Source organism: Oreochromis niloticus, linkage group LG22 (assembly GCF_001858045.2).
Source record: "Oreochromis niloticus isolate F11D_XX linkage group LG22, O_niloticus_UMD_NMBU, whole genome shotgun sequence".
In the NCBI taxonomy this organism is placed as follows: Eukaryota; Metazoa; Chordata; class Actinopteri; order Cichliformes; family Cichlidae; genus Oreochromis; species Oreochromis niloticus.
In genome coordinates, this window is record NC_031985.2 from 6,276,974 (window position 1) to 6,297,001 (window position 20,028).

At 41.8% G+C, this 20,028-nt stretch overlaps 1 protein-coding gene across 1 annotated transcript in view; it reads right to left on the reverse strand.

Annotated features, from left to right (window-relative positions):
- Window positions 1–19,815, reverse strand: part of dbpa (D site albumin promoter binding protein a) — a 37,122-nt gene extending 17,307 nt beyond the window's left edge. The window contains 3 exon segments of the mRNA XM_003452720.5: window positions 11,420–11,624; window positions 13,022–13,290; window positions 18,959–19,815. Of these exon segments, the coding sequence (XP_003452768.2) occupies window positions 11,420–11,624; window positions 13,022–13,290; window positions 18,959–19,154 (670 nt within the window). The 5' untranslated portion in view covers window positions 19,155–19,815.
- Window positions 19,816–20,028: the final 213 nt, after the last annotated feature.

A 20,028-nucleotide genomic window follows, 5' to 3' on the forward strand; every position in this document is an offset into this window, starting at 1 on the left:
AGGCTTGAGGCCAATGTTTGAAGGTAAAATTCAGCCGCTCGAGCACCCACGAATAAGAACAATGCAACCCTGGTGTGAGCAGCTGATTATCAAATCTTGCTGCTGCTATGAAACATTAAAAGTGCAGATGATTTTTATTCTATTTCTGATTTTACTAAACTATATATCACAGCAGCTGTCACCTGACAAAGTGCATGTCAGAATAACAATGTCCGACAAACTAAAACAGGACATTAGCTCACTTCTAAACTAACTGCTCCCTTGCACAAATTTGCTCTAATTTATGAGCAGTTCATATAATAGTATGGTTCATTTACCGCTAGCAAGCGTGCATTTATCCAGAGAGCTTCTCTGCCTAAACTGCAGAACATTCAATGTGTCCAAAGCAGACTATTTGCTAACAAACCATGTAGGATCTGAGCCTCTTCCACATGCTCGATGTGATTCTCATGCGATGTCCAGCTTTATCAGAACATCATAATAAACCATTAAGTGTTCGGACCTCAAAGCTCAGTAAAAATAAACTCGGAGAACACCAACAACAACGACCGGGGTCACTGGAAGTTTCCGATTTGTTGAGCCACCACTACTCGAACCAAACGGCGTACAATTCAGGCAGCACTCCACCTCACACTGGAGCTGGACACATGGCACTTAGCAGTATGAAGGCGATCAGATCAGACATAACCAGTCCTAGCTAGATGTTCAGATGGAAAAGAGCAGATTGTGAACAAAGGTGCGTGACTAATAAAACGTTTTCTCGTGGCTCAGTCCTTCTCCCTCCTAAGCTCAAATAGTAAAGAATAATAACACTGTTTAAGAAAAGCTTGCATGTGCAGTATGTGATTAGCCTCTTCATCTCATTGAGGGGAAAGAGGAGGCGGATGGTTGTCACCGGTGTGTGCAGCTTTTACCCACAGAAAAGGACGACCGAAAAAAAGGGGTCGTGTGTTTTTAAAGGTCATTCGCACTTTGGTGAACGCACAAACAGAGGATTTGGAATCAGAGCCACACTCGTTTTGATGGAAGGGTTTGTTTCTTGGGTTTTTGGAGTACTAAATTCTTATCATCTAGCTGGTGTGGGGTAGATGAGGAAACATTATCTGGGCATTGTAATAACACAGAAATGTGACTCTATCATATTATCCCTTTTTTAAAATCATACATGCACTGCTTCATAAATCTGCGTTAGCTCTGCCGCCCTAAAACTCTCTCTTTCCAAACCTCCTCATCTCTTCTTTGCTTTGTCCTCAGTGTTTATTCGTTCTGTAATCTTCACTGTTTCCTCTCCCACCGCTCTCCTCATACCTCTCTCTTTCCTCCTCCAACCCCTCCCTTCCCTTCCCTTCTCTCTCTCTTTCTCCCTCTACAGCTCTCCTGCCTCTCTCGCTCCGATGCTTTCTGCAGCGGCACGTGACGTGGCGGCCGCACATGGCCCGAGCGTGTGAGAGACAGAAAGAGAGAGAGAGCCAGCGAGAGAGAGAGCGAGAGAGAGATTTCAAAACATGCAAAGCAACTCTCCTGACTGAGCGCTCGCTCTCCCCCTCCAGCACTCCTCACTCTCTCTCTCTGTGCAGAGTCAGTGTCTGGTTTTAACCCTTCTGTTGCCAGGATTAATCACAATCCTGAATGTTAAACTGCCTGATGCCTCGGCCTGGTGTTATCCTGCATTCTCTCTGTCTTTCTTTCTTTTTTAAAGGCACAGGATCCCGTTTCTTTCACTCTGTACCTAGCTCATATTCTATTCAAATTCATAATTTATCATCTAGAATTAGACATTTCATTTGACTGGTGATGATTACTGAGGGGTTTATCTTGGATTCTTCCAGTCTAGACGCTGGTATTTGGTTTCAGCTTGAAGTGAGACAGCTCTCTGGTTAAAAACAGATTACAACTCTTATTTATATATATTGTTCTGAAGGCCAGGGATGATCTAATCAGTGCTTAGCTTGTCTCTCTGAGGGAAAGTGAATGCAGAAATATGTGCTGCAGTGGCTGGACTGCTGACTGGTAGCAACATAAGCAGATTGGTTATAAAATGTTGACCAATCATTGTAAATACATAGAAATTCACATATAAACCTCCTTACTCCTTAAGCTAGACTGATGTTGTTGCTAAAAAGATATTGTCTTGAGGTGGTCTGTAAAAGTTTTGTTTTTGATTTTGGAAACACTAGTTTCCTGAAACCACCCCATCTCAAGCACCACTTACTTGCCTTTCAGAACTTTCAACATGAGTTACTGCATCGAGTTATGAAAAACTGCAGCACAGCGGCAATTTAGAAATAATGGCTTCATCACATAAGCTGTTTTCTCTTATGTAAAATGCTCCACTCAGGTTGTATCTCATCAGCATGGTTGTTTTAAGTTTGACAATAATATCCATCCAGTCAATTTCTCCAAGCTTATAAAGAGATCAAATTAATATTGAGAAACACTGAGTGCAGCTTACTGGTGCCATCCTCCACAACAATCCCAGTTTCTCATGTGGCCCCTTGGGAAAGTTAATTCCCAACCCCTGATCCATCATCTTCTGCTTATGCCTGACTAACACCTCCAGCTTTTCCAGAGGACACAAATTTTTCCAGCTAAGCTAATAGACATAATCACTCCAGTGTGTCCTTTGCCTTTCCTGGGGTCTTCTCCTTACTCTGAAGGTATTTTACACCAAATGCATTTCACCTCTTGCTACTCTTGCAAATATAGACAGAGTGTTTCTGGTCCATTTCACATCTGCCAAATATTCTGCTCTGACAGCCAATGGGATTGCTGTTTCCTTCCATAGCACGATCAATAGCTGGAATTATGTAACAGAAGCATTCATCAGAGGGACAGCTCAGGTTGAGTAGTTTGGAGACAAAGTTAGAGAGGCGAGGCTGAGATGGTCTGAACATGTGCAGAGGAGGGATCGCACATATACTGGAATACATTAGACAAAGGACAGTGGATATGGAGCTGCCAGGATGGAGGAAACCGGGAACTCCTCAGAGGAGCATCATGAATGTGGTGAAAGAGGATGTGTGGCAGAGGAGGATGTCTGGGATAGAGTGAGATTGAGGAAGATGATACACGATGGAAACCCTAAAAGGAACGGCTACAGGAAGAAGAAGAATAAAACTTTCAGAACTTACACCAAAGTCTGACAGTTTTCCTTTTTTTTCTTCAAGAATCAAACATCACGCTGCACACAAACATGGACAACAAGCTTATCCTCGATTTCTGATTGCCAGTGGATTCAACATAGTCTACAGTCTACAGCAGAATCTCAACTAATTCAACTAAATTATTTGGGAAAATCAAATCGTTTTCAATTGGTACAGATCTGTATGGGCATCCAGTCACCTTTAGAAGGAAGCTAATTTCCTTATTCCTTCAGTCACTACCAACAGTTCATGGCCAAAGGTAAGGAAGCAGATCAGGTGAAATGGATAGTCTCACCTTCACACCCAGCTCGCTCTTTACAGCCGACTGCAGCTGCAGTCCAGTGCTCCTCCATGTCTCACCACCTTATTGTGCTGAAGAAGGTGTCAGGCCAACTTGCACTTAACAGCAGCATGAGCATGCGAAATGGTGAGGGGCTGTACTAAATGTAATTGTACTTATGTCTATTGATTAGAAAAACAGCACTGAATACTCAGGTTGTTGGAAAGCACCTAAGACCACCCACCCATGGGTCCCAAAGGGTCTGATCCTTTGTGAGAGTCAGAGCAGAGGCCAAAACTGGCTTCAGAGCAGTGATTCTCAATTTTCTGGACCAAAAGTACAAAAACACCCAACTTTTTTTTTAAATCAGCCATCAACAGCACAAAAGAGACCCAGTTTAATTTGACAAAAAACACAGTTCAGCATGATAACATCAGCTGAATCTTCCATTTAATTTCCAAAGAAATATCATATTCCCTCAACTTAGTTTCACTCCATATTTTTCAAAGTAATTCACTCCCACCTACAGTGGAAAAGGAAAAAAAAAAACACTCCAACTGTCAACAGTGCCACAAATATCCAGCATCGGCTCTGCGTTCAACAACATCACATGGCCCTCATCAGAGGACGGTGTTTGTTGACTGTCGACGCCTTCAGCTGCAGCGCTTTGAGGAATTTTCAGGAGTGCATGTGTTGGCTTAAAGCCACCGAGCTTTAATGTGAACAGATCCAAACTCCATCTGCTGATGAAGACTCGGCGATGAGGTTAAAAGCTAAAGAAAAGCCTTCAGCTAGGATTCATCATCCATCCATTAACTAAAAAAAGTTGCCAGTTTAGGCGCTAGCTTATTTGCCTGTTTAAGTTTCTTTAGATGCATTAAAGCCATATTCCCATGTTTGTTTTTATCTGCACTTCCCACTCAAGCTTCACCACTTCTGCTTTCAACGGCGCTCTCCTCATGCGTCTGTCTGTCTGTCTGTCAGCAGGATTTAAAAACTGAACAGATTCCCATGAAGTCTGGTTGACAGATCAGCCTCAGGCAAAAGAACATCTGATTAGATGTGGGTGGTTATTCTTCACATTTCTTTCCATGCGTCTCGGGTTATCCTTCCTCCACGTGTGTTAAACTGTGTGTTGTGACAAGTTGACATCATCAGGTCAGATGTTTATTTGGCAAAATTCTCAAAAGCAAAAAAGTTCATTAAAAAAACACCTTAGCTGAGAAAACATGTGCACTAGACGCTTTCGCGTTGCAGTTCAACGAGTTCATGCATCCTCCAGCATGTGCAGGCTCATGGGAACCTGAGGTTAAAAGTCTGGTTTTGATCAGCAAGGTCTCAGACAGAGTGAACTGACCTGGAAGTGTTGAAGTAAAGCTGCAGCCTGATTTAAAATACAAGCAAAGGTGAATCATGATTATTTACTTGAAGCTAGGAAGCAAAGGACAGCTCTTTACAGAGAAAAAAAGGCGGTGCAGCGCTGCGGCACGATAAGTACCCTGGTGGTCTGTCTTTCACTTCTTATCGGTTTTTCTTATAATTGCACTGAAATAAGAATTTCCTGCTTTTGTGAAGCATCATCCATGAGTGGAAACCAGAATCACACTGCAGGCGATTAAATCAAGGTTAAAGTAGACCTATTCTCAGAGCCGCCACATAAAATATACATCTCCATCCATATCTCAGTTTCTCTGAGTCTGATTCGTTTCATAAACCTTCTAAACTAGTGAGGTACCCTTGCAGAGGACTTTTGCAGACGTGCAGGTAGTTATTAAGTTCAGGTTTTGAACAGCAGACGGCTACAGGAATGCACTTGCTGATTGGGTGATTTTCACTGCCAAACATGCCAAACAGGAAGACTGTGGGTTGTTGCATTCATCCAAACAGCATGAGTGAGTGATTGAAGTCATTTATCACAGGAGACAGAAGACAATAAATAAATACAACCAGCGCCCCCACCTTCCTGAGAACCCATCATATTTCATTTTCTATGTAACACTATGATTTATACATAATGAGGAGAACTCTATTTTCTTTTGCTTTCATTTTAAACACTGAAACAAAACAACTGGACAAAAATACTGTTTCCACCACAAACATAATAAAGCCTTAAAGGACACGATCAAAGGCTTTTCTCCTTCAGCAGCTGAACTGTGAGGCGTCCCCAGAGGACCGCGTGCACGGCAAACTCTGGTGATTTCTTGCAACTACACAAAATCAAGTGGAAGCCAGTTAAACCTAACAATCACAGTTTTATTCAGAAGAATTTGTTCTTTTCTTTCTTTCTTTTTCTGGGGAAGGAAGATGGCGATAGACATCAAAATGCTGTTTGGTCTTGCTCCGAGGCTCAGCTGAGTCTCAGCGGACGGTTTTCAGGCTAAGATCTTGAATCAAAAAATGAGCCTGCGAGGTTTGAGGCTGATTTTAGGGAGGATATGAAATAAACAACATTACATTCTGAAGCTTAATTGTGTCCACGTCCCACAGTTTCCTGATCACAGGTGCAGTTTTATGTGTGCAACAAAGAACCCCAGTTTGAATATTTCGGATTTACAGCATTTTAAAGAGGAAACAGGTGAAAAATGTCACCAGAGCTGCTTATAAAACCCCAGCTGTATCCATATTTTTGTGTTTTCCCCTCCCTCTGAGCTGTTCTCCTTTTTGCCCAGAATGAATTAAAATCAAAGTAAAACATGTGCATGTGGATGAGATTATTATTTCCAGTCTATTTTCCATCTATTTCTCTCGCTGATTCTCTCTCCCCCTCGCTTTGCAGCCCTGTAGTAATACTTCAGCTCCACAACGACCTCAGGGATTTCTGGATGGATGCATCATCCTCAACCCAGTCACGTGTTTATAATTCAGAATAAAAAGCAAGCACACACACACAGATAGATGAAAGCATGTTCACATTAAAGCCCACATAGTTGCATGCAAATGCCAAAACAGACGGCATTCTCATATGCATGTGTGAAGCTCAGCATACTGTACGCACACACACAAAAAGGTGGAAAGAGTAAAGGCATGCATGCACACACACACACACACACACTAATGGTGTGTATTCATAGACTCACACAGAAGCACTCAGGGCAGATATGAAGACTTGCAGCAGTGGTTTTCTCTCCTCTGTAGCTGCAGCTCTATCCTGGCTGAACCTTGTGAATGTCTTTCTCTGTATCTCATTTTCCAATTGTTCTCCCTCACAGTATCTGCAGCTTGTTTGCACAGAGAAACATCTCCTCTCTTATTGTTTATGACTCAGAATCAAAGAACAAACACAATGTCCCAGGCAGATTTCTCAGAATGTGATCCTGCTGGGCACCTCATCTCTCTGTTTTCCCCTCTCTCCTGTGTCCAAACCCTCTTTCTGCTTACTCAGAGCATTCAATTCTAGTATAAATAAAACACGGGGGGGGGAGCTACGCAACCTTCCCTCAAAGTGATCTGATCATGGCGGCATTTTCTAAACAAAAGGAAACGTGAGGAGCAGCACCCGATATGAGCAAATTCAAACCTCGCAACGCCCACAGGTGGGTCCACTGTTTTCAGATTCACTGTTCAGACCTGCAGAATATTATTTTTAAATTCTCTGGGAGCTGACATTATGTGTCAGGCTGAATTCTGAGTGCATGGTAATAAAAGTGATGCAAAGCTTCAATGAGCAGCTGCAACAAGCTGATAGAAAATATATGAGATACTGTCATAAAGTGTGTGGGAGAACGATTTCATTTCCTCCCAGATATATACTGTGTTTTCCATCCTTTCCCTTCACTCCAGTTAACTCTCTGCACTTTGTATCGAATACAAAAGCAATCAGCGAGTGTATTCACAGAAGAACATGAAGAGGATAAACAGGCATGTTTGGACAGCTTCAAATCTCATTAAGTGTTAAGGTAATTTCATTTTTATCCTATGCGGTTGTTCGTGTGCATCAATAGTTAGTTAGTTTTTAAGGCTCGGCTATTTGAAAAATGGCCACAGTGCTTAGCTATAAAGCCCCATTCTTTATATTCTGAGCTCCGACCATCTTGGTTTTTGAGTATATTTGGATAACAGAGTGGGGCGAAAAGATAACAGCTAATGCTAACAGTGTGCTGGGCAGATCATTCAGGAGGGTAAGACAAGGATTATAAAGCTAGAGGTCACAATTTTGAAATTCCATCATGGTGGTTTAGTTTTTCATGAGCTCCACAAGGTTAATTTTCTGCTGCTGTAACTAATAAAAGCAGTGTTGCATCTGTGTGGGCAAAATGTAGCAACTTCCAGTAAAATGAATGAAATTGTCCAGATGAATATGAATGTTAAATAAAGTCTCTGTGTTATCCACCAGTCAAGAACACAGCATCTTTGTCCTGTGTTTGTGTGTGCTGCTCCCACACCAGACACATCTAGCAAGTAAGTGGACTAAACATTCTCACATGATTTGTAGTGACGCATTTTCTTTCACTTGAAATTCGCTTGTAGTTTTTTCTGGATGAAAAGTGAGAAAGCTACAAAATTACAAACTCATCAACTGATTTGGTCCAAAGCAAACAAACATTTTGTATGAAAATACCCTTAAGCACCCCAAAAGCCGTATAATCTGTCTGATAATTGCATTTGAAAAGCTCCAAGAGGCACTAACACCACAAATGTGGCCGAGAGAACCACTTCATTGATCCAAGAACGTCTTATTTAAACCCTTAACAAAGTTCAAATTGGTGGCTGAGAAAAAAATACCTGTAAAAGAATAAAGGAGGAAATTATACATACACACCTACATTTTAAAGCAGGCTGTAAACAGGTTTGTTTCTGCTGACATTTTAAAATGGGAGTCTATGGGGACTGACTCACTTTTACAGTCAGCCTCAAGTGGACATAAGAGGAACTGCAGTTATTTGCACTTCTGAATTTTTAGCTCTGAAAGGTTCTGCTTGATTTTAAACATAAACACTGTTTCAGAGGATTATGTGTAATGTGAAGGAGATGAACCTGCAAATAATAACCACTCGTTTCAGCTACAAAACATTTTAGCATCTTTGAGCTCATTGTTTTGGTTTATTACATCATCGTTACTGTGGTTACAGCTAACATTAGAGCTGTTTTCATCCACTGTAGGCAGCTGTTTTTCAGAGACAGAAAAAAAAAAAAACTAGCTGCAAGCTGTGAACAACTGGCTTTTGAAAACAGTGGAGTTAAGCAGATAAAGAGGCAGATATTTCCCCCCAGGAGCTGTAGACCACAGAGGAGCTAAAAGAAGAGTGAGTAGTGGACTTACATTAATCCGGTGCACAGAAATGCATCTTCAAATGAAAGCTAACGCTGCTCTGTATCATCTGGATGTACAAATAAACAAATGTTTGGTGATATGTCATATTCATACCCATCTACAAAGCTTATAGATTATGGAACAAGAGCAAAGAAAGAGACTATGCTGGCATATGATATAAACGCATCAAGTTAAAGCCTTAAGTCTTCTTAATACAGCAGAGACATGAGAGATTGTTATATGACTGTGCTTGGCCTTTGCAGAAGAGCATTTATGCATATTTTTAGGTACAGATATGGCAAACCGTCCAATCCACAGGGTGCTGTATGCAAAGACGAAGACAAACACTTTTTGCCTTCACTTATGATCTCACAGATTAGACCCAGCTTCGCTCTTTGTCTAACTGGTGACATTTTGAAGACAAGATGAAGCTTCACAAATGAGAAAAAAAGAAATGCTCAAATAATTGTAGCATAGATAACACAAACAAAATTAGGCTTTCTCGTTCCGTCTCCACACATCTACTTAACATGCTCATACAATCATTATCGTATAATGGCTGAACATTTACAAAGACATGTGGCAGTCTGTTGTCAATAAATCACCACAAAATTAGCTGTGATGAATCACTGGATAACTCACGGGACAAAAAACATGACGGTCAGTGTTAGAAAGAACGGCTTTGTGGTTTCAATTAGTCAAAACTGGAAGTTGTCAGGCTTGTGAAATCTCAAAAAGGAAAGAGAAAAAGAAAGAAAAAGAAAGACGGACAGAAAGGTTGTTCTGATGTTCTGGCAGTTCTGGTTCACATCAAATGCAGCAGAGAGAGGAAACAATAAATTATGAATATATAACGGATGAAAACAGCCTGGTGGAGAGAACCGAGGAGGGCCAGAGAACAGGGTGTCAGCCATTTATCGCGCTGAGATATAATTAGAGAGAATCCTGATCTGGTTATTGTTAGAGGCACTGAATGCTTGAGTTGTGCGAGTTAATATAATGCATTGTGGGTCTCGGTACTCATTAGTGCCAGATCGCATCGAGGCCTCTTGCACATACAGCTTCATATATGTCTGAAAGCATTAGTTGCAGCACAAATGCTGCCTTCTCACACGAAGATGGTTTAAACTCACTGCAGAAAAAGGAAAGCTTACACATATTTAACTTTGTTATGAATGTTTTTAGTGAATAAAGATTCTAAAAATATATATTTTAAATATTTCCCCTTATAATCTGCTTCTGGTTAGTAGTATTTTGACTGGTAGATTAAGTAAATAAACTCTGGACAATACATTCATTTGTGAAAATTTCATTTTTTTCTAAGAAAATTGGTTAAAAAATAAATAAATAAATAAAACAGCGTGATCATACATGATAAATAATAACAATCATCAAGCTAAAAAGCCTAAAACTAAAATAAAATAAAATAGCTAAATGGATTAACAAGCAGCTTGCCAAAAATTGCAATACCTCTATTGGCCACTTGAGGCAGGCTCCAAAGCAAGCCAGTCCTCATAGACACCCACGATAAAAAGTCCTGCTTTACAACAGAATTAAAAATGTTTGCAGCCAGGCGGAAAAATGCTTTTACTGTCTGTGGATGGTGTTTAACATTCATAACAACTGTACAGGAATTGAACTTTTTTATAACTCAACCTTTAAGTTTTTTCCAGACTTAACATTAGGAACAGGGTTGACCTTTAACTGCAGCTCACAACAGTTTGTCATGCCTTTTGCAGCATTTAATGCAGTTACCTTCAAATTTACATGACTTGATATCTGGTTAACTTTTCACAGTTGCTGATTCAAGAAGTCTGTTCTCCAGCTTTGGCTCATTAGATTATAGTATGTTATTTGTATGTTACTTAATTAATAATTAGTAGCTATAAATTCGGGTGTTTTTACTCCCATTGACTCTTATATATAAAATGGAGGACCTAGCCATGCAATCTGCCTTTATAAACATTTGTGAAAGAAAGGGCCGAGCTCACTGGATTTGAGCACGGTACTGTAAGACTCCACTGTTAAAACAAGTCAGTTGGTGAACATTTCCTTCCTTCTATATTATAAATGATCAACTCGTAGTGCTATTATTGCAAAGTGGAAGCATTTAGAAGCACAACAACTCAGCCATGAAGTGGCAGACCTCAAAGTTACAGAGCAGGGCTACTGAGTCCTGAGATGTGAGGTGCATAAAAGTCTTAGCTGACTGAATAAGCGCAGAGCTCCAAACCTCTGCTGACATTAACATCGGCATAAATGTGTGCCAGGAGCTTCATAGGATAGGCTCCCATGGCTGAGCAGCTCCTGTAAGTGTAATGTGTACATAGGCCAGTTTGCACCAGTACAGTTTATAGACACTTGCTTGCTACTAACTTACCTCTCCGCCTTAAAAAAGACTTCAGATGGGAGTCATGGATGAACTAGCAGTAAGCATTATATTAATTTCCCATAATGCCCATTTTAATGGGTCAAAAATGTATAAAACTTCTCAGCAGCACCATCACATTCAATACAAATGTGTTATGGATCAGCCTGTGTATAATGTTGTAGCTCATTTTGCTAAATAATGTCACAGAAACTACTTTCCAAGGACCAACTGAGAACCTTCAAATGTCTATTTTATGCCTGACCAGAACAAACAAAACCACAACATATTCAGTTTACCATCACACTACACAAATAAATAACATACAATTCTCACACAAGAATTAACTAAATGTTTTAAAATTCCCAGTCACTCACCATGTAGACACTCAGGTCCTCCCATCATGCTTTGCTGCTGTTGAGGTGGTGGTGGTGGCGGCTGTGGTTGTGGTTGGACCGTCTCCAGTCCAAGCAGTGAAGAAGAGGAGGATGAGGAGGACATGGAGGAGGAAGAGGAGGAGCAGGGCGGAGGAGAGGTGGGAGGACACTGAGAACTCTGGTTGGGCACCGCAGACTGGGAGCTCTGGGAGGAGAACACAAACAAAAGCAGAAAATGGAATCAGAAGAAAGTTGGCTTAAAGGGGGAGGAGCTAAAACAGCTTGTTTCAAATAGAAGATGAACAGAGGTGCTGCACACAGGATAAGATGAATAAGTACTATTTTCAATGATAGATCATGCAGTGCTGCTCCAGCATTGTCCAGGAATGGTTCTTTCAAAATCTCATTAGTGCTTTAAGGATTTCTTCAAATTAAAATAGTTCATTAGCTTATAACAGAGCAATGGCAGTATGATAAGGTTAGCTTAAAGTCCAAAGATTAATCTCACAGTGTAGTGCATGGCCCTATGATCGTCATTTATTCACAATTCAGAAAGAACAATGGGACTGATAGACGTTAGCCAGCAAACTAAGCAGCTAGCAAGCTGTGCAGAGAAAGGTTAAAGGTGCACATACATCATGCCAGCATGATCTAAACTTTAAAATCATGCTTCATATTTGAACTATTCATTAATTATCTGAATTACAAAGTGCGTCCAAAGACTCACAGCAGGATTTTTTCCTACTTTTACATTGCATTTCAATATTTTTTACATTCCTTGCTAGTCTGTTGGATTGTTTCTATGTTGTTCCAGTAGAGTTATAATATATTACAAGGTTTAAGAAAAATGCTCTACAGATGCCACAGAAAGCAGAGATGATGTCGCTCTTTACATGATGTATTTTATTTTGCTCATTCCTCCTTTGGATGCAGCCGCTGGCTGTGAGCAGCTGCAGCTGCTAGTGAATCCGTGGCTATAATATGGTTACTGCTCAGACTGCTGCAAATGCAAATAAGAAGAGGTGGATGGAAATGCATGCAGAGCCTGCACTGCAAGCGAATACAGCGAGTAGCTAAAAAATAAATACAGGAAAGCATAAGTAGTTTAAAAAATGTAACCGCTGAAATCTCCAAAAAACAAACTGAATTGTGGTTAATCGACTTCCAGTGATCGTAGTGTAGGTCATTTCGCTACCAGTTTGTCAACACAAGTCTCTGCAGTTCTTTAAGTGCCATAACGAGATGCCAAAGTTGTTTTTCAGATAAAAAAAATATATATCATGATAAGAGTAGTGAGAAGACTGAATTGCTCCATTTACCTCCTTGGCTGCTGACAGCAAATTAACACTGAAGGGTTACAGCGAGCTAAGAATGTTTATCATGAAACTAAAGCCACACTGTAACAAGAGCATTTCCACTTTATTAAAAAATCCTGGTAACACTCCTGCACTGCAAGCACTGAAGAATCAGCTAGCGCCTTTTGTGACAATGAAGACTAAACTAAGACTGGCCAGATAACTGGTAAACTAGCACAGTTTAGCATTAGTTCGCTCATCTGAAGTTTTCTCTTGAGGTTTGGTTTTTGGTCTGCATGTATTTTACCTGCGAGGGGATCTGGGCAGTAGCAGAGCTGGGCCCGTTGCTGTGCATCCCCATCCCATTCTCAGTCAGGAACTCCTCCAGGTCCATGTACTGCAGCTGGAACAGGCCTCCATCACACGGCAGGGTCCTCTCCCACAGCAGCGGGCCCAGGAAGGCTGACTGTGAGTTGGGTCGCAGTGCGCCGGAGCCCGGGGTTCCTCCCACCCCATTTGCTCCACCGGCACTGACACCCAGTGAGTCTTCATCGGAGTCCAGGGGCTTGTCTTTGTCTGAAGAGAGAAGAGGGTGAGATAGCTTCCATTAAGCTGCTAACATTAGTTCTGTTGTTTCGTCTGCTCTGACTAAAGTATGCAATCATACTCATTCATCCTCCTTTTTAAAGCATTTGTGTCGATAACTAATATTCGTTCAGTGTAAGCATCAGACAACAAACATTTTCAGTGTTTTCTTTCAAAAATGGCTCGAACTACAAAACCCTGAAGTTCTCATCCACATATTTATGGAGTTTAATTGCATTCCTTTGGTGGAATCTATACCACAAAGGATTCTACATATATATATCCTAAAAACCTATCTTTGGCATGTGCTGTTTTGCAGACGCAACTGTTGTCTTACAGATACGAACAAGCTTTCCTTTGGTGTTGCTCCCATGATGACTCAGCAATGGCAATAGAGCCAGGACCCCTAAGCATCATTTTTTACTAGCGCAGCTGTGAAGGTTCATAACCTAAAACACTGCTTTCGGTTCCTTAATGTAAGCAAACAAGAATCTGGGAAACTACTGGTTTTTCCTCTGGGGGAAACTGACAGATTTTCTGGATTTCCACTGTTGCTAGCAGATGTCCAGGCCACATCTTCTATTTCCATCTGCCAGTCATTGTTTGTGAATGCAGATGAATCTTTTGAAAAACACTGAATCGTCATCATTCATTGGTTATTCAATGCAATTCAGTAATTACCAGCCCTCTTTTGTTCGCCACATAGACCTTTTAAATGCATACAACCAAAGCCTGCTCAAATATGTCTGGTCAATAGAACTACAAAGAGTCTCCAAACAAAACCCAGGAAACTTCCCAGAACACAAAACACGATCGAGGTCAACCTCCTGCCAGCCACTGTATCACTGACAAACCACTGAGGGGTAGGGTTAGGCTGTACATCAGCTACGTGTTTTTAAAACCTAATTTCAGAAACTAGACAACATTATCTTCTATACATTTAAACGTCTTTTATATGATTTCCATCTGAGAGGTGAAAGAGGTAAAAACAAATCCATATAGATGGACCTGGGAGCCTGAACGTAACCCTAACCAAGTCACTGGTGATCGAATGGATGTTAAGAGGTTAATCAAACACGAGTGGCAGCAAAAGTAAACAGAAAACCAACCAAAACAGTGCAAAATGCAAAACTCCCCAACGAGACACCACCCACAGTTTCCTGATTTAAAGACTTTTTCTTTATTTAGCACCGTCACCCTCCCGTCTCTCTCTACCATCAGTGGCATCATCCAGTTCAGAGCAACAATGTCACGTGCTCCAGCTGGCAGCTTCTGAGGAAACATCAGAATGGTTTCTTTAAGATAAGAATCGCTTATCCTGAACTGAACACTGCATCCTAAACAGTTTAACATGGATACAGGTAGTATTAAGGAGTGTCCACACAGGAAGAAACTAGCATGGATGTATCACTGAATGTCAATCTCTGGGAGCGAAAGATAAAGTTGATATGACTGGCTGAAAAACACATGATAGTGTCACCTACACCACTGGTGACCTACCGTCAGCTACAAAGCAATGGCTTCATGCTTATTTCAAAAGAATACTTTGAGAATTTGAAGTAACATCTGATCGATATACAGCCTGATGTTGGTTTCTTCTGCAATTCAGCTCACTGGGGCTCAAAGAGGATCAGGCTGACATGACTTTCGCTTCACAAAGCATTACTTTTAAAAAGAGAAGCCACACAAGCCAACAAAGAGCCAACAAAGGCTTGTGCCACTGCCTGGCACACGTGTCCTTATCACCCTATAAAGTACTTAGCCACAATCATTAAAAGGCACCTATAAATAAATTGAGCGACCTTGCACTCTGACCTCATCGTGAAAGTCCGATGGAAAGATCAGCCATCAATAAACCATCACCAGAAAAAAAAGGGATTGTTAAAAGAAAAGGAAATAAAGGGAAGCACTTCATGGAAATACAGACAATGATAGCTTTGTACTCTGCTCCTTTGGTTATATTGTTCTAAAGGATTACATTGCCGAAAGCTCATATTGAAAAAGTGGCACGCTGAAGAATAAAGCCCCATAAAACAGCACTAAAAGAGCATATTTAACAGGGCTGGAATGGCACAGAGACAGACTGTGAGTTGTGAAGAAAAGTGAGAGGCTGGGGAGAGTATTGGTGAGGCTGGAAACTTATATTTAAACGGATTAAAGTATATAAAGACGTGAGAGATTACAGCAGTGGATGGACAGATAGGTACTCAGAAGGTGGGAGGAGTAGAAAATAATCTGTCTCTGGCAGTATCTTAATCATCTGGCTGCCAGTGTAGTAAGTTTAGCTACAACCACAGCACAAAACTCACAATCTTTGCTTTGTGGAGACTGTTTGGCTCTGTGCTAGCAGTTTAAGATGCCTCAAAGCTAATGTTCATGATTTTAAAATAAAAAGAGCAAAAAAAGAGGTAAATGAGATGCAAATTAAACGCAAGAAGAAGAAGACAAATAAATAAGTGCAGTATCCCAGAAAAAACATTCAGGTGAAACATTTGCAGCCTGATGTATGGCCATTCCTTACGTTTGGTGGTGCAATCACCATAGCAACAACAACCAATCACAAGGCAAGCTAAGTAAGTTGTGATCGGCCTGCCTGTTGTGAAATTTGCTCGTAGAGAGCGGGCTGATTATACACCACAATGATCGATTTCTCCGATGTGCTGATGCCAAACTGCAAAAGCAGCCACCTCACTCTCTCGGTATATTTACTTGACCTGATTTGACTGGTCTGTGTGTGTTAGCCCTGTGATAGTCTGGTGACTTGTCCACAGTGTACCCTGCCTCACGCCCTGTGACAGCATGCCAGCACAACCCTGAATTGGATAAGCAGTTAAGAAAATGAGATAAATGGATGGATGATGTGATTGGTAGCAGTGGTGTTGGTAACTGCAAAGTTGAACTTTTCTCAACTTTTCAGGGCGACCAACGTGAAGGAAAGGACTCACAATTCCATTTGGCAGTACATAATGTCATTCAAAATAAATGAGAACCCAGCCTAACTGCCTCCAGGTCACTTAAAGTGACCTTAAATTTTTCCAGGAAGAACAGCTCCTTTAGAGTTAGTTGATTTTGCAACTGATCCAAGGCCGAGGGAGAAGCAAATTGGAAGGTCCTTTTTCCAAATCTAATCCAAGCTTTAGGGACAGACAAATGAAAAAAAAATCTTGGGATCAAATTCTTCTTATGCTTTTGTGACAGATGTAGGTCAGTAAGTGAGATTGGAGCAGGCCGAGAGCTTCCTAATAAGAAATACAAGGGGTTGAGTCTATCAAAGGACAAAGCAGTCCATCCAACCTGAGCATACAACTTGCAACGATGCATAAGCTTTAAGGTTTGCAGTGACTATCAGTGCTTTGTGACAGACAGTATCTAGCACATGAAAGCATAACAAAGATACATAAAGGTGGTAGCAGCAGCTTTTTCTTGCGTTAAAATAAACATGGTATACTCTCAAGTATATACTCATTTCAGCTGAGTCAAACTATCCGCAGTGTCGAGCAGACACTTCTAAGATATCACAGGAGCTTAAGTGAAGTAATTCAAGTGCAAAGGAAAATGAAAAGATAATCTAAAAGCAACAGAGGGCAAAGTCATTAAAAGACATGGGGAAATCCCTTTTCTGTAAAGCAGCATGAGGAGGAACCAGAGGGCGAATGGATGGGAGGAATAAGTGGAAGTGACACAGCTTAATCAAAGTGACACTTTGAACTCAAGTGGACAAGTCATTAAAATCTGACAGACTGCGAACTGACCCGCAGCACAGCAGAGAGGAGAGGAAATGTGGCAGTGGAGGCTTGGAAGAAGAGATGATCCATGCAAATATGAGCGAGATGTGCAAAAAGAAGAGAGAGAGAGAGAGATTTACAAGGGGAGGAAGAGGAGAGAGATGCAAATAAATGGATTTGGAAAAAAAATAAGTCTGGGTGATGAGAGTAAAAGATGAAGACAGAGAGGAAGGGAGACAAATCCTGAGAAAATGTAAATCAGCAGAGGGACCGCTGCTGTGAAGCAAGTGGAAGACGAGAAGAGAGCAAGACAGGAAAGTGTGAGAGGGAAAACTCAAAGACGTGCGATACAGAGAGAGAGAGAGAGAGAGAGAGAGAGGGAGGGAGATGTGCTAGATAGAGTGGGTGTTTGTGAAGGCGTCAAACAAAGCTAGCCAGGGGGGAAAAAAACACAGCAGCAAGGCGAAGGGCTGCATTGTGGAAGGGGAACAGCAGCTAAAATCAGGGGCAAAAACATCTTCTTTATGCCCCTGAATGCATCTCCTCTCATTAGGAGGATACTGTACTGAGCTGCTTTCTGACTCCATGGAGAGACTGTCAACTGTGTTCACCATCATCTCCTCCTCCTCCTCCTCCTGCTCCACAGAAAGGAGCTGCAGTGGCACCAAAGAGCCACCAGGGGCCAACAACATGCAGGGAGCCACTGGACAGTGCCATTCCTTTGCCCCCCCCCCCATGAATGTGTGTGTTCAGTTGTATCTGTACTCATGAGGCACTGACTCTAGACAACCTTCTGTTCTTGTGGGGACGTTTTTTATCGCTTCATGTTAAATAAATGTGTTTTAATTGAGGTTTGACTTAATTTACTGGTACTTAGCAGAAGAGAATCAATGCAAATCGCTGCCTCACAAGCTGAAACGTGTGCATATGCGTGTGACAGCAGCTGACTGGGAGTTATAATATCCCCACAGCAAGAGAGAGGAAGGAGAGGCAGGCTGGTTAATATTTGTTGTGGCAGCTGGAGGATGGGAAATAATTCAATCCCACTCAGTAACCTTTATTTAAACAAACCAAACGACTGCTGCTTCTGCTGCTTTGGCTGGATTTTTGATGGCATCCACTCCAGATTGTGTTTCTTTTTTTACACCCTCTTCTTCCCTCCTCCTCTTCCTCCTCCTCCTCCTCCTCTTCTAGATCATTTCACTTCACCACCACCAAATGCAAAAGGGAAGCATTTAATATAAAAATGCAGCAGGCCAGAAGGAGGAAGGCTTGCAAAGAAAACAATGTCCATGTGAGTGTGTGTTGGATAAGCAGGGCCTCCTCTGTTTTTTACAATCACACCTACCCACTCAGTCACATGCGCACACACACACGTTCACACACTCATGAATAATCCCTGTGATATTTCTGCAAGAATATAAGCTACTGTTTATTGTTTGTTTTTAAATCAGAGCTGCAGCCCTTTATTTCTTTCAATATCTCTTAATTATCTTCTTCTTTGTTTTAATCCTCATGACAGCAGCTGGTATGTCCAAAACCCTAATATAATCAGCTTAAAATCAAGCAGCCATTTTTCCACATATAAAAAGGTGGGGAACAAAGACCAAATCTGGCTTTTTCAGTTGAGTAAAAGCATTGAAAACGTGGCCCAATAAGTCCTTAATCACAAATTTACAGATAAATTTTGCAAATGTGTGCGAAAAGCTTTGTAAATAAAGTTTATCTTTACTCTCCTTTAGTGCACTTAATGTGGACATTTCCTACATTAAAATGCATCACACAGACATAATACAGACCTATACTGTGCTTACAATACAATGAAATGTGCCTTTGTATGGCTGAGGTATTTCCTTAGTGGCCCTTTAAGAAGTTCGTTCCTATTGGATCCCTTGCTCACACGCGCGCAAAAGTGTACACGTGCGCACACTCACCTTTCATCTCGCAACAGTCCTTGGGGCCTCTCTGGTCTGCCTTGATTGGCACCTGAAGCAGAGACTTCAGGTTGGTCATAGAGGTCAGGTGTCCACCTTGGGGGCCACTTCCAGCCGGGTTGCTGGCCCCAAACTGGGGGCTGGTGGCCCCGGCAGGGAGATCCGGCGGTAGAAGCTGGGTGAGAGGCCTTGACATAACTTCTCGGGGGGAATAAGAGGAGGAGGAGGAGGAAGGGGGGAGGTGAGGGGAGGAGGAAGTGGAGTGGGGCAACCTGCAAGAGACCGTAAGATCAAAATAATCCACTTAGTGATGCTAATTGACGGGCGCGCCGTCAAAAGGTGCGCGGACAGGTGACGCGTGTGCGCTCAGGGTGTCCACCTGATAGTCGCCAGTCCCATGCAAGAAAATGTGCGAAAGAAGAAAAAAAAGGAAACAAAAAAGAAAAGAAGAGGGAGGATTTATATCCAAAATGGCACCATGTTGACCGACTCTAATTCATCCTCCAGGAGTAGCTGTCAGTCGGTTAGTTGGTCGGTCGATCGCTCGGTGAGTCCGGAGGGAGCTATAAACAATATTAAGAGAGCAGAAATAAAGGCAGTAGAAACAGCGGAGTACAGTCGAGTCGCGGCGGTAAGAAGTCTCCAAGACAGAAAAGAGCGAAGAACAAAAAGAGGGGCGAAAAAATGACAAGATGACGGAAATAAAGAGATCCCCCGGAAAAATAATAATATCCAGTAGTATGAGAGACGGATAGATGGGGCTGATGGCTCTTATTTTCCTCTCTCTCACTCTCTCTCCCTCTCTGCCAGTCAGCTGGAACCAACACGGGCCGCTCGTGTGACGTCACCGCTCACGGGGGAAAGGCGCTTGGGGGCGTGGATCGTTTGCATACAGCGGCCACGCCCACACAGCCCAATTGACCACGCCTCTCCTTCCCGTGTACTCAGAGTCTCAGCGCTGCATTTATGACTAGTTTAAAATTTGGTAAATGTGAACTTCAAATTATTTTGCTCTTTCTCCTTTCTTTTTTTCAGGGAAATTGAACAAAATGTTTAATTTCATGACAAAA